Raw genomic sequence first — 15,616 nt, 5'->3', positions numbered from 1 at the left:
TTTTAACTAGTCACCAAGCCGGACACTGTTATAAGCCGGCCGGGACTCTGTAGGCCACAGGGCGTCAACCCGTGTATATAAGGGGACGACCTGCTGGTGGCTTAGGGCAAGAAACAACTCATCGAGAATCGGGCATAGCGTATCTCGCTCCCTGGTCATCGAAACATCAATACTAACCCAACTAGACGTAGACCTTACCTTCACCGTAAGGGGCCGAACTAGTATAAAACCTCTCGTGTCCTTTGTCTCGATTAACCCCTTCAAGCTTCCTAGTTGCGATGGCTCCACAACTAAGTCCTTTCACGAGGACATCTGACGTGACAATTCCACGACAGTTGGCGCCCACCGTGGGGCCAACGCATGGTGGATTTGAGTTCTTGAAGGGCAACTTCGAAGGGCTCAAGGGATACGTAGTGGGCCGGATGATCAAGAGTCGTCGCGGCAAGATCTACATCGACGACGAAGGCTGGGGCCCCGACGCCGGCTCAATTGAGTACGGGTATCGGGTCCCTTTTGGAGGGATCCACGTCTTCATCGGCCGGATTGGTGAGCCGGGACCTGAGCTGGACAACTGCACCGACCTCGTCGAGACGGCTCAGCGTGCGAAACCCGCTCGAGCTCAACCCGGCATGAAGCGTGTCTTTGTGGGCTGCGTCCACGGAGAAGAGCTTTCTGAAGAATCTGAAGATGGTGGTGAGGCGGCCGTCCACTCTGACGGTGATTTGTCCGCCGGTTCAACAGATTCTCTGTATCAAGTTCAAGATGGTGTGCTCAGGGGCTGTTCCGATGGCTTCAGTATTCCGGACCCCTGTGAGTCGCCGAATTGGGCAGGAGTCTTCATGGCTGGGACTCAACCCGGTCAAAACTCTACAGCCGCTACTGCAATTACGTACGGGATAGGAGCGGCCGGGGCAGGAGGCCCTGTGCGCCCGCCGGCTCAAGTGCTGATAGGCCTCATGGACAAGCTTACAACCCTGTTAACCGCCACGGTTATCCCTGCGAACAAAGACGAGCATGACGCGGAGGTGGCACGGGTACGAGAGGAAATAGCTCAGGCCAAGGAGGCCTTGGCAGCTGAGGATACTAGACTAGCTACGGAGCGGGCAGCTCTCGACGCCCGGGCACAGCGGTTGCAGTCAGAGGCTTACCAGCTCACGATGAGCTTAAACGCGTCCAATGAGGTAATGAGGAGGAGACACCAGAAGACCCAATCCCGGTTACCTCCAAATTACGACCCTCGGGTTCTTTTCGCTACATCCGGAGCCGGCTCAAGTAACCCGCCAGATGCCAATCAATTTATGACATCCAGAGCAGGAGGACCGGCTCAGCGTTGAGAGATGCCACCTCCTCATGTGAGCATGGCACCACCGCGTTATGTGCCGATACCGGAGGGTCACTTTTCCAACCCCATGGAGAATTTAATCGCAGCGTCAGCGCATCTGGCGGCTCTTCCAGTGGACGGTGATGATCCAACAGCGATGGAGACACAGAGGATCAGGAAACTTGTTCAGACGGCCCTGGCTCAGCAAGAGACCTATTCTTATAGTCGAGATAGGATTCATTCAACTCCTCCGCCTTGGTTAGCACCGCCTCGTCAGAACCGGAGCCCGAGTTACAGCAGGCACATGGAATCTGAAGCTTTGTCAAGCAACGCCCAACACCGTGACCAACATGGTGGCTATAACCCGGTGCAAGACCGAGTACGTCGGGAGAACGATCGGGCGGCTCAGCTGGCGGCTCAACAGGCGTCACATCAGGATATTCCAGAGTATCCAACGACTTCTACTGAGATGGGAGTAGCCACCAGAACCGGTGGTGTTCCTTGTTTGATACCGGCTTTGCGCAACGTGCGCCTGCCCAAGGACTTCAAGCGACCTCGAAAGGTGCCGAATTACACGGCCGACTTACAGCCTGGAGCATGGATTAAGAGTTATGAGATGGCCATGGAGCTGTTGGAAGTCAGTGACGCGGCAATGGCTAAATACGTCACCATGATGTTAGATGGAACGGCCCGGTCTTGGTTAAAGAGTTTACCACCCAATTCCATTGGTTCGTGGGAGGAGTTAAAAGCTCGTTTCATCCAGAACTTCAAGGACACCTGTAAGCAATCTATGTCAATCGTGGACTTGACAAATTGTAAGAAGGGGAGGGCGAATACATCACCCATTGGGTACGCCGGGTCAAGGAGATAATTCATTCATCTGATAAGATGGATGCCGGCTCTGCAGTCCTCATGTTGGAGAAAAATTGCAGCTTTGAGCCGCTGAGGCAGAAACTGGGGCGCCTTAAGCGTGACTGCAGGGATATGGGCACGCTAATGGCGGCTTTAGTCAAATATGCCGATTTTGATAGTACCAAGGATCCCGCATCTGATGATGAGAAGACAGGGAAGGGAAAACGGAACGGCAATGGAAAGGGTCAACAGCACAACCCGGTGAATCAAAGCGGCAATAAGCGTAAGGCGGACGGCAACCCGGAGCTTGTAGCCAACGCTAATACACAGGGTAACAATCAGAGACGTAAGGGTAAGTGGCCTCGATCCGGCGGGTCAGGCCCATCTCTTGAGCAGCTACTCAATGAGCCCTGCCCGAAACACGGCACCCGGGAGCACCCCGCTACACACTTGTGGAAAGATTGCGCGATCATGAAGGCGTTTAAAAATTCCAATACCTTTGACGGTGGTCATGGATCTGGCGGCGGTTCAGGGGCTGGCGGCTTTCATGGCACGGGCGGTGGTTCAAATTCCGGTTTTCAGGGACAGCCGGGTGGAAATAATCAGCAGCAATCTGGTCAGGAAGGACAACAGCAGCAGCAGTCGGGTTATCAGAGCCATCCGAAACAGTTGACTGGTGGGCAGTACCATGTGTTTACCACTAGCTTATGCAAACGTGACCAGAAGGTTCTTAAGAGGGCCATAAATTCGGTTTAGCCGGCAATTCCTCGTTATTTGAGATGGTTAGAGCAACCCATCATATGGAGCAGAGAGGATCACCCTCCACGAGTCGATAATCCGGGTCAGTTAGCCTTGGTGGTAGCACCCCAGGTTGGTGGATATAAATTCACTAAGGTACTCATGGACGGAGGTAGCAACATCAATATCCTCTATTATGATACTTTCCAGCGCATGGGGTTGATTGAGAAGAATCTGAGAACATCCAACACTGTTTTTGATGGGTGGTTCCAGGCAAGTCGGCTTACCCAGTTGGCAAGATTGAATTGGAGGTGGCCTTTGGAGATGAGTATGATTCCAGGGCTGAGAAATTGACGTTTGAAGTGGTCAAAATCAGGAGTCCATATCATGCTTTGTTTGGGCGACCGGCTTATGCTAAGTTCATGGCACGGCGTGTTACGTTTACTTACAGCTCAAGATGCCGGGTTATAAGGGCACCATCACAGTGCATGGGAGTCAAAAGGTGGCCTTGGAATGTGAAGAAGACAACGCGGCTTACGCTGAGACTGCCTGTGCCGCGGAGGAGCTTAAATTTTATCAAGACAATGTTGACCCGGCAGATATGACCTCCCTCAAAAAACCAACTACTGAGCATGACCCGGCGTTGAAGTTTAAATCGTCCGCTGAGACAAAGCTTGTTGACTTTACCCCAAGAGATGCCTCTAAGCAGTTCAGTATCAGTGCCAATTTGGATCCTAAATAGGAAAGCGCGCTCATCGAGTTCATCCATGAGAACCAGGACATCTTTGCATGGAAACCTTCTGACATGCCGGGTGTACCGAGGGAACTCGCTAAGCACACTCTCAATATTGATCCAAAGTACAAGCCGGTCAGGCAGTTTCTCTGACAGTTCAACAAAGAGAGACGGAAAGCTATTGGGAAAGAGGTCGCCCGGCTCTTAGCGGCCGGGTTTATTGTTGAAGTTTTTCACCCGGAGTGGTTGGCTAACCCGGTGTTAGTGCTCAAGAAAAACGACACTTGGCGGATGTGTGTGGATTACACGGACTTAAACAAAGCTTGTCCGGCTGATCCCTTTGCTCTCCCCCGTATTGATCAAATCATTGATGCTACGGCGGGTTGTGAACGTTTGAGCTTCTTGGATGCTTACTATGGTTATCATCAGATCAAGATGGCAGTTAAGGACCAGGAGAAGACAGCTTTCATCACTCCATTTGGGGCCTTCTGTTATGTATCTATGCCGTTTGGACTCAAGAGTGCCCAGGCGACTTATCAGCGATGTGTACAGAACTGTTTGCATGATCAAATTGGGCGTAATGTTCATGCTTATGTGGATGGCATCGTGGTGAAATCCAGAGAAAAGGAAACCTTGATATATGACTTAAGAGAGACCTTTGACAATCTCCGGGTTTACAAGATGATGCTTAACCCGGCCAAGTGTGTGTTTGGTGTACCTGCAGGCAAGCTCTTGGGTTTTCTGGTATCAAACAGAGGCATTGAAGCTAATCCGGAGAAAATCACGGCGATTACCTCTCTGGCTAAGCCGACATGTATCAATGATGTACAGCGCCTGGCGGGTCGTGTGGCCGCTTTAAGCCGGTTCATAAGCCGGTTAGGGGAGAAGGCCTTACTGCTATATCAGATGAAGAAGAAAACAGACACCTTCGTCTGGAGTGACGCTACTAACACTGCCTTTGAAGATTTGAAGAGACAGTTGTCTGAGCCACCGGTTCTTGCGGCTCCCATTGATAGAGAGCCGTTGCTGTTGTACATGGCTGCTACTTCACGAGCGGTCAGTGTTACCATCGTGGTGGAGCGTAAGGAAGCTGGCAAGGAGCATCCGGTTCAACGACCAGTTTATTATATCAGTGAGGTGCTCATTGAGTCTAAGAAAAGGTATCCACATTGGCAGAAACTTGTTTATGGTGTGTTCATGGCAAACCGGAAGCTGAAGCAGTACTTCCAAAGTCATCCTATAACGGTGGTAAGTTCAGCCCCTCTGGGAGACATCATTCAAAACAGGGAGGCCACAGGGCGGATCGCTAAGTGGGCTATTGAGCTTGGGCCCTATGGTTTGAAGTATATGCCCCGTACTGCTATCAAATCTCAAGCCTTGGTCGATTTTATCAATGATTGGACAGAGTTGCAGGCACCTGAGGAGAAGCCGAATAATACGTATTGGACTATTCACTTTGATGGGTCCAGGCAGTTAGAAGGCTCAGGGGCTGGCGTTGTTTTAACTTCCCCTCGAGGTGACAAATTTCGCTATGTGCTCCGGCTCATGTTTCCTTGTACTAACAATGCATCTGAATACGAGGCCTTGCTCCATGGTCTCCGGATGGCCAAGGAGATGAATTTGAGCCGAGTAAGGTGTTTGGGTGACTCAGATCTCGTGGCTCAACAGGTCTCAGGCAAGTGGGATTCTAAAGATCCCCTTATGGCGGCTTACCGTCGGGAAGTAGATGCTGTGGCTGGACATTTCAAGGGTTATCAAGTGGAGCACATTGATCGAAGGAAGAATGAGGCGGCTGATGCTTTAAGCCGGCTGGGATCTCAATGTAAGCCGGTGCCACCTAACACCTTTCTTGATGTTTTGCATAACCCTTCTGTCAAGGTGCCTACCGAGGAAGAACTAGCGGTGCCAGACCCGGAGGCACAGCTGGTGGCGGCTCTTCATGTCATCCCGGATTGGACCGTGCCATATTTGGCCTATATGACCCGGGGAGAGTTACCGGAGGATGAAACTTTGGCAAGACAAATTGTCAAACGATCCAAATCCATGATGATTGTTAATGGTGAGTTGCATCATTGCAGTGTGACAGGGGCGTTTCAACGCTGTGTGCCACCTGGAGAGGGACAAGAGATACTTCGTGAGATTCATGAAGGAGATTGTGGTCATCATGCCGGCTCAAAATCTCTTGTGGCCAAGGCTTTCCGTCATGGTTTCTACTGGCTCACGGCTCATGCTGATGCGGAGGAACTGGTCAGTAAATGTGACGGTTGTTAGAAGTTCTCACGACGTACTCATGTGCCGGCTCAGGAATTGAGGATGATCCCGATTACCTGGCCATTCGCCGTCTGGGGGCTTGACATGGTTGGACCTTTCAAAAGGTCTAAGGATAAAAACACACATCTCCTGGTGGCAGTGGATAAGTTTACAAAGTGGGTTGAGGCGGAGCCAGTCAGTAAGTGTGAGGCCACAGCGGTTCAGTTCATGAAAAAGGTGATCTTTCGCTTTGGTTTCTCACACAGCATTATAACTGATAATGGTACTAACCTTTCCAAGGGAGCCATGGAAGAGTTCTGTCAGCGAGAACATATCCGGCTTGATGTTTCGGCCATTGCTCATCCTCAATCCAATGGTCAAGTAGAAAGAGCTAATCAAGAAATACTGAAGGGTATTAAACCCCGGCTCTTAGTCCCCTTAAAACGGACACCGGGTTGCTGGGTGGAGGAGTTACCCTCTGTACTATGGAGCATCAACACTACGCCTAACAGATCTACGGGTTATACACCTTTTTTCATGGTCTATGGAGCAGAGGCAGTTCTACCAAGTGACATCCGACACGACTCACCCCGTGCGGCGGCTTATGTTGAGGCAGACAATGAAAAGGCTCGTCAGGAGGCACTGGACTTGTTGGATGAGGAGCGAGACTTGGCAATGGCCCGCTCGGCGATTTACCAGCAAGACCTGCGCCGTTATCACAGCCGCCGGGTCAAGAGCAGAACCTTTCAGGAAGGTGATTTGGTGCTCCGGCTCATCCAGGATCAATCTGACATGCACAAGCTATCTCCACCTTGGGAAGGACCCTTTGTGGTCAGCAAGAATTTGAAAAATGGGTCATATTACCTCATTGATATTCGAGAACACAAGGACTCACGTAAGTCGGAGGAGGAGACCCACCGGCCATGGAATATAGCTCATCTTCGGCCTTATTATACTTGAGCCACTGGCTCTTAGGATGTATATACTTTTGATGATATACATATTAGATAAAGCAATAAAGCAGGACCTATGTACTTTTTTCCATAAAGAATGTTTTTATGTCTTCTTTATCAGGTAGTAGACACTACCAACAGGGAGTGTATCATATCTGAATTCGGCTTTCCCTTTGGTCCGGCTTATGATCATATCTGAATCTAGCCGTGATCACTTGGGGGCTTCCTGTTCAAACATAGGTCGTATTCGAACCAAAGAGAACATAGCTGTCGATACCCGCTTGATCGGCATATTGCCAAACCCACTTGGGGGCTTCTTGATCATATTTGAATCACAGCTTAACTCCTTTGGGTCTGACGTGGATCGTATACGAATCAGCATCATTAAACAAATCTCATGGTCACTTGGGGGCTTCCTATTCAAATATAGGTCGTATTTGAACCAAAGAGAACATAGCTGTCGATACCCATTTGATCGGCATCACCAAGCCATTGGGGGCTATATGATCGTATCCGAATCTTAGCTTAACCCCTTTGGAACGGTTTACTGATCGTATTCGAATCAGAAGCCTGTAAGTTATTTTGACTATCCTGAGGCCTTGGGAAAACATTATGAGATGTTTTTTGTCTTTCTGGTTTAATATTGGTCACACCAGGTTGTTAAGTACCAGGTGAGCATCAAGTCAGCAGGAAAGATTATCAAAGGATCACATGTATGCTATTATGCTTATGCTTAGCAAAGTCTAGTCATAAAACCGGCCGGTGTAGGGTGCCTTTGGTTCGTATTCCGGGTTACAAATACTTTATGTGACCCCCGTTGTGATAAACTGCCAAAGGAGCTTTTGTTTGTTCATGTGCAGGATAAGACAAGCAAATTTAACATCAAGGAGACAAACGATCAACATAAGCTGGAAATATATAACAATGGCGGCTTATGGAAGTATTAAGCACCATAAACATGCGCGAAGGCATGACAAAAGTTGAGAGGTTTTTCCTATCCTATTACAAGACTCCCTGAGTCTGAATAAGTGAAGCATTGTTTTTTGCAAAACACCTGGCGATTCACTCCTTCGGCGGGCTTGAAGTCTCCGGGTTATCCTTCTCCGCTTCTCCGTCAGCTGTTTTTTCCTGGAAAGTTGACGAGGCCCAGTCAATGTCGCTCAAAGCTTCAAACTCAGCTTCATCATCTATTAAACCGGTTGGGTCCACTTCAGGGGCAAAAGTATGCTTACGAATTGGAGGGATCAGGCTGATTTGATCATATGGAGTGTTTGAAATTCTCCGGTTTTCACTGTCATAAGCCCGCGCATACTTGCTAAGGTCAGTGTCGTTTCCAACATGGGTTGCCACGGGACGTATGGCCTTGATGCAGGCGGTGAAATCATGGTCGTCAAATACAGTGCCGTCTTCCTTCAGACTTGGGTATCCAAGGGCAAGGTTGGCCGGGTCTAGTTCTGGGAGCCATGCTTTAGCCCGGCTCAATGCGGCTACGGCCTCGGCTCTTGAGGACGCCCGCCTTAAGTCTTGGATCTGCTGAGGCAGGAAAGCGAGGCTCTTCAACACGTCTTGCAGAAGGCGGGGAGGAGGGCTTGATAAGGCTGCAACGGACAAAGCACGTTGTGACCCAGAGTACAGCTGTTCCACTAAGGTATAAACTGCTTTAAGCTTGATCAGCATGTTTTGTTTAAGGTTGGTACTCCTGGGGCCTGTATGTACACAAATATAACAGTCAGCCAGAAGTAATTATTACAATAGTCATTGAAAGGTTACAATGTTTGAGGTTTTGCACAGTAACTTACCGAAGATGGCTGAGACCATTTGAGATATCTGTCGTTTTAAGTCGGACAACTCGGTTGTTGCCTCTGCAAGAGATGCTTCTGCTGTCTCGGCCCGAGTCACCAGTGAAGCCTTCTCATTAGCCCAAGCTTTCTTCTCCGACTCAAAATTCTTCTTCAGCTTCTCATTTTCAGAGACACTGAATTCAAATTTGGAGTTAGCCTTCTGAGTCTCAAGTTCTTGAGTTTCCAGACGACTCTTCAGGACAGCAAGCTCCGATTCAAACTAACTTATGGTGGCCTGCATTGACACCAGGTTATGGTAAGGGTTATAGTAAGATAACATTCAAGTCCCAAGCACTTTACTAGTAAAGATACTTGGCACTTGGGGGCTAATGTATGCTGAAGAATTTTAAACTTATCATACCGGGTCACACATATTAAGTCTCAAGCACGTTACAAGTAAAGATACTTGACACTTGGGGACTAATGTATATTGCAAATTTACAAATATCATGTTATGACCAGGTTAAATATATTCTCTTTGAACCGGCTCAATTAATAAGTAAAATAGATTTCTAAGTCTACATCATATTTATTCATAAGCGATAGACTTGGGGGCTGGTACAGTATGTAAGACTCAGGTAAAAAGTATAAGTTATACCTCATATTTGTGCTGTATTTGTTTTACCATGTCAATTTCCAGGTCACGGCTATTATGCACTTGATTCAGATAGCCCGAGACTATATCACCAATGCTTAAGTGAGTGTAATCAGTAATGTCCTGCTTGGCTTTTCGGCGTTCGGCAAGTTCTTCCTTGGCGGAACATTTGGCAAGGACGGTAGGCCGCCCTGGTTCAACAAACTGAGACCTCACAATCTCAACTTCCGGTTCACTTGTCTTGACCGGGCTAGGAGTCTCCGGGTCATTTGTGTTGAGAGTATCCTCAGCAGACGGATCAGAAGTTGGCACTGGAATTTCAGAAGCCGGATCAGGCGGCGGCTGATGGGTAGAGTTGTCTGGAGTAGACGCATTAATCACCGGTTCAGTTACAATCAGGTATTGGGACGGCTTATTCTTCTTCGCCCTCTTGCTAGGTTTCACTTGCATGTTGTTAACAAAGGCAGAAGGATGAATACGCAAGCATGGGTAAAGTAAAGTTCAAGGTACATAAGGTTACATTACCCGGGAGCAGTTTTGAAAGCCGGCATGTTTGACTGCATGGATTCACCGGAAGAACGAGAGGTATCCTGATAATTGGAGTCAGACGAATTGAGAGGATGACGAATTAAGCCTGCTAAAGGTAAAACAGAACGTAAATCGGAGATAACCTCAGTCCGGCGCTTCCTGGTTACGTCAGGTAAGCCGGAGGAGAGTTCCGCGTCCTTGTTGCTCCGGGTCTGCCTCCGGTTCTCAAGCTGTTGTTGCTTCAAAAGAAATTGAGGATCTTGATAAGCAAGAGTATGTGAAAATCTTACTTTCCGGGTCACCCTTCGGATCTTTTGCTTTGGCAAAGGCTCTGAGTCGGAGGAGATTATAGTTACCTCTTCATTGGCTGCTTGACTGTTCCCCGTGTCCTCCTGAACGGATAGAATGTCAGATAGGTAATAACAAGGGAATAAAGAAAATTTAAAGATTACCTCTTCATCATCCGAAGAACTATCCTCCAATTTTAGTAAGTCGGAGGCGTTGGGTTTCTTCTTCTTTGAGGTTCCCGTCTTGGCGGCTTTCCTTTCGGCTTTTTTGGTTGCCCTGGCTTGTTTTGCAGCCTCATGGTCATATTTGACCTTCCAGAAGTTATCATCGGCCTGTGGGAAAGGATAAGGAGTTATGAGTACCAAAGAAGGTATAACATAACAAAGAGTATTTATTAAGATTGATAACTTACTGCAGGGGCCGGGTTCTTCTTGCAAAAGGGAAGTAAGCTGAAGGTGTTACTTGTCACAGTGCCCTCCTTCAGCAGTGACTGGGTCGTAGCCTCCACCACATCATCTGGTAAGTCGTCAGGACTATGGCGTAATGGGTCATCCTTTTCGCCTGTATAAGTACACATTAAGCCGGAACGGCGGCTTAATGGAAGTACTCGCCAAGTGACCCAGACTCGGACCAGATCGATGCCATTTAAACCGTTTCCCAAGAGAGCTTTGATCTTCTTGATGGTGGGATTGAGAGGCAGACGTTCAACGGCCGTCAGTTTGTCTGGTAGCGGGTGGTTGGACTCAAGGCGCAGGGCGCGAAAGCCGGGTAGAGGCTTCTCATCAGCCGGAGAAGTGTCCTGACAATAGAACCACGTTTGGTTCCAAGATTTTGGGTGACTCGGCAGTTCAGCATAAGGAAAAAGGTAGTCTCTCCTTCGCTGGATTGAGATGCCGCCAAGCTCAAGACTGGGCCCGTTGGCACGTTCATTCTGCCGGTTCATGTAGAAAAGTTCCCTGAATAATAGCAGACTTGGTTCCTCTTCCAGGTACACCTCGCAGAAGACTTGGAAATTGCAAATATTTGACACGGAATTGGGTCCGATGTCTTCAGGTCTAAGGTCAAAGAAATTCAAAACTTCCCTGAAGAATTTTGAGCCGGGAGGGGCAAATCCCCGGCTCATGTGATCCGTAAAAACTATCACCTCCCCTTCTTTGGGTTGAGGCTTCTCTTCAGACGGGTCAGGGACATGATAAAACATGACCTCCCTTTTTGGCAGGTGGCCAAATTTCACGAACTCAGCCAGTTTACTCTTGGTAACTATGGATGGGACCCAATTGCAGGTTACAGGGGCCTTGGCCGCCTTAGGAGCCATGACAACAGTTGGCCTATGACAAAATAAGAAGACCCGGTTCAATTTTAACCAGGGAGAAAAATCCTAATTATTCAAGGTGGCGGCTTAAGGAGGGGCCTAATGATATAAGGATGATTGTGCAATAATATTTAAGCCGCTACAAGTATCAAGAGCAGTTCAAAATTCTTCAGGTCATGAGAAGCAACTAAGGTTCCGTGTCATTTATTTAAGCCGGACACCTCGACAGTTGTGTTTAAGGGCATCTACCAGAAGAAGTTTTCCGGGTGATAAAAACAAGTTTCACGGATGACAGCTATTATTCTGGATCAAATTATTGCTCTGAAAAGAAAATTTCTAGACCTAAAAACAGGGCAGAGAAGTTCATACACTCGAAGAGGGTTTCCAAACAAAGGGAAATGAGATCTATTTCTATGCAAGATCAACACAAACAAGTACTGCAGCAGTTCTACGTAGTTTTTACGATCTAAACAGGGTATTGGAGGTAAGAACTAGCGAGGGTTTGCGTCGGGCGGTGATGAACACCGACGAACTCAACAAAGTTCCAATGCAGATCTAAGAAAGGGAAGGAGAGGAACTCACGGATGTGGACGAGCTGCGGAGTTTTGCCGTCGATTTCTGGTCAGAGTCAGGTTGATGCAGCGGCCTGAGTCGATGAAGACGAGGGGTTCGACGGCGGCGGCGGCGGAGCTCGAGAGGAGGCAAGAGGAAGAAGATGACTGAAAGAGGGAAAGTGGAAGACCTAAGTCGCGCCTATTTATAGGGAGAGGATAACTGAGATGACGCGGGAAACAAGGAGATAAGAGTTATTATCCAGCGGCCCCGACGCCTCGATTTTCGGAATAGTCAATAAAGCAGAGATCCGTTGAAGGATACGATGGAATAGAAAAGGAATTTAAGAGAGGATGACGTCACGCCGGGTTAACACGGATCCAGAAGATGATGTCATGGCGGTTTAAAGAAAACCTTCTGCACAGTCAGAAGACTGAAAAGTTATTCTTTAAAGGTATTTTAAGATTGACATGAACAAGTTCAAATCAATCTGGGGCCTAATGTTGGGGATATAACTATTTGTGTAAGCCACCCAGGAGGGGCCGGGTTACACAAAGAATACTCAAACCCAAGACCAAGCATGAAGATGGCAGTTCAATAGGGGGCTTAAGCCCACAGGCGACTTAAGGCCCGTTGTAGTAAACCGCCGTAATGGCATGACTTGTATCATAAGGTAGTTTTAACTAGTCACCGAGCCGGACACTGTTATAAGCCGGCCGGGGCTCTGTAGGCCACAGGGCGTCAACCCGTGTATATAAGGGGACGACCTGCTGGCGGCTTAGGGCAAGAAACAACTCATCGAGAACCGGGCATAGCATATCTCGCTTCCTGGTCATCGAAACATCAATACCAACCCAACTAGACGTAGGCCTTACCTTTACCGTAAGGGGCCGAACTAGTATAAAACCTCTCGTGTCCTTTGTCCCGATTAACCCCTTCAAGCTTCCTAGTTGCGATGGCTCCACAACTAAGTCCTTTCACGAGGACATCTGACGTGACAATTCCACGACACCTACCTCAGAAGACTTTGAGATGGATCTTGCAATATCTGCCGTTACAAGTGACCTCGCCAGCCAATTCATCTCTTTCCTCATGAACAAATATGCGGACCGTCTGTACTCGGAGCAGAAGGTGGAGAGGCTACAGCAACTCTTGTTGAGTGCTCACACGGTCGTCGAGGAGGCGGATGGACGCCACATCACGAACTCTTGTATGCTCATGCAGTTGAAGCAGCTATCGGCAACCACGTACCAAGGGTACCATGTCTTGGACAACATCAGGTACAAGCAACATAAGGAGGCATCCAAGGACTCGGTGAGTGATTCATCTACGTCGTCTGATTATATCATTCCTTTCAAACGTGCTCGCACAACCAATAGTTCTTCGGCAAACAAGGCCTCCAACTCGGGATTACAAAGTGCACTTCAGAATCTGGAAGCTGCTGTTACTGACATGGTGGAGTTTGTTGTGCTCTTGAGTGGATGCGAGCGCATCTCCCGAAGACCGTATGATGCCTATCTTCAGGTCGACAACTTCATGTTTGGTCGGCATGTCGAGAAGCAGAAGATCATCAACTTCTTGCTGCAACAGGACTTACCTGGTCCTCCGGCGGTACTACCGATCATTGGTGGACGTGGAGTTGGGAAGAAAACTCTTGTTGCACATGTATGCAGGTATGACACGGTGCGTTCTCACTTCACAGTTATTTTGCACCTGAGTGGAGACGATCTTACCAGGATGACAAACCATGATATTCCGTCAGGGAAGGCACTGGTAGTTGTCGAGTTTGCTTCCGATGTAGATGACGATGACTGGAAGACATTCTATTCATCTGTTACAGGTATGGAAACAGGAAGCAAAGTGATAATCTTAGGTCGAAATGAAAGCTTGAAGAAACTTGGGACCGTCCAGACTATTTCTCTGAACCGTCTAACATTCGAGGAGTACAGGTACCTGCTCAAGACACTTGCATTTGGAAGCGTCAAGCCGGGAGACCATCCGCGGTTAGCGACGATAGTGGAAGAGTTGGCTGTGGTGTTGGAAGGATCACTCGTTTCAGCTAACTTGCTTGGATATGCAGTGAGAAAGAATCTGAATGCCCATTTCTGGCTTAGCGCATTGAACAAGATCAGAATCACAAGGAAGGTGAACATATCCAGGTTTGGCTGCCATCCAAATGGCCTTCTCGATCAAGGCCGTCCGGTTCACTTCGGCCCTCACCACCTCTTGTCTCCTGCTGCTCCAGCTCCATCATGCCTTATACCCTCTGCTAGCAGTCGGAGTAGTCTACCCAAACTGATATTTGGGGACTTGCTAGCAGAAGCAGGCCATATTGCTCCACCGAAGGGAGATTTTAGGCTGATCTCTTGGGAATCAAGGCTACCACCATACACTGTGTTTGATCATCTGGCTCGCTTTGTTCCAAGTTGTGTGGATGATAAGCCTGAAGCATCCTTGTCAGGGAGGAAGCGTCTGGGGCCATCTGCATAGTCTCATGCCACATATCTTCAAGTAGCATTTTATCTTATGAGATATTTATAGCTCTGAGTATAATGTAACGATAAACGTACCAAATTGATCATAATCACCTTTTTTCAGTTTGGACAAGAGTCACAGGAAAAGTTATGTGCCATCGGTTGGTTCATAGGGATGGGTTCCGAATTGGCAGCGTATGTACAGTATTGATTATGTTGTTTAGTATAGGAACCTAACTATCTCTATAAGAACATGTTATGAGCTTTTATTCGTCAATGGTAGGTGTGATTACTGAGAGTGACTTTTTGTGTAAAAACATAACATGATAGCAGCGCTGCATCGAAGCAGTCGCGTGCTTACTGATGCCGTGGCGTTGCTGTCATCAACGGTCACCAGCGCGCTGATCAGACGGCTGATTCGTAGCAGCCGACAAAAATTAATCATAGCTTTTTCTTATCCCTAGATTTAACTGAGCAACTACACCCCTTTGTCCCGCTAAACCTGACAAGTAACTCATTTTTTCTTAAAGCATGGCAATTATACATGTTAAAACCTAGCAACTTGTCTATAAATCAGTGCTTAAAACCCGGCAACCCCTGGCAAAGAAATCCCCGACAACCAAACTAACTTGGCAACCATGTGTATACATCTGGCAATTACGCTTGGTTAAACCTGATAACTATGTGTGTGTGTACGATAAAATCAAATGACCTTTCCTTCAACAGGCCTTACATATGAAGGGTTTTGATGAAGCCTGGCGACGCCAAGTAGAATCTTTCACGCAAAAAGGGAGTGTTGGAATTAAAGTGAATGGCGACATAGGTCATTATTTCCAGACACATAAGGGTCTGAGACAAGGTGATCCGATGTCTCCTATTTTGTTTAACATTGTGGTTGATATGTTGGCAATTCTAATAGAAAGAGCTAAGGAGGCTGGTCAGGTGGGTGGCTTGGTGCCTCATCTAGTTGATGGAGGTGTGTCTATCCTACAGTACGCTGATGATACGATCATCTTTATGGAGCATGACTTGGCAAAAACGAGAAATATGAAGCTGATGTTACGCTTATTTGAACAATTGACCGGGTTAAAGATTAACTTTCATAAAAGCGAATTGTTCTGTTTTGGTAGAGCCAATGAGGAACAAGAGGCTTATAGGCAATTGTTTGATGCGAATTGG

At 47.9% G+C, this 15,616-nt stretch overlaps 1 protein-coding gene across 1 annotated transcript; it reads left to right on the top strand.

Annotated features, from left to right (window-relative positions):
* Positions 1-12,995: 12,995 nt before the first annotated feature.
* Positions 12,996-14,546, top strand: LOC119321084. Its single transcript, XM_037594923.1, has one exon. It carries the CDS (start codon positions 12,996-12,998, stop codon positions 14,451-14,453), a length of 1,458 nt encoding a protein of 485 aa, XP_037450820.1. The 3' UTR covers positions 14,454-14,546.
* The last annotated feature ends 1,070 nt before the right edge of the window (positions 14,547-15,616 follow it).

This window comes from Triticum dicoccoides, chromosome 6B (genome assembly GCF_002162155.2).
Source record: "Triticum dicoccoides isolate Atlit2015 ecotype Zavitan chromosome 6B, WEW_v2.0, whole genome shotgun sequence".
Lineage (NCBI taxonomy): Eukaryota > Viridiplantae > Streptophyta > Magnoliopsida > Poales > Poaceae > Triticum > Triticum dicoccoides.
The sequence above is the reverse complement of the archived record's forward strand: the minus strand, read 5'-3'. Positions and strand labels throughout refer to the sequence as shown.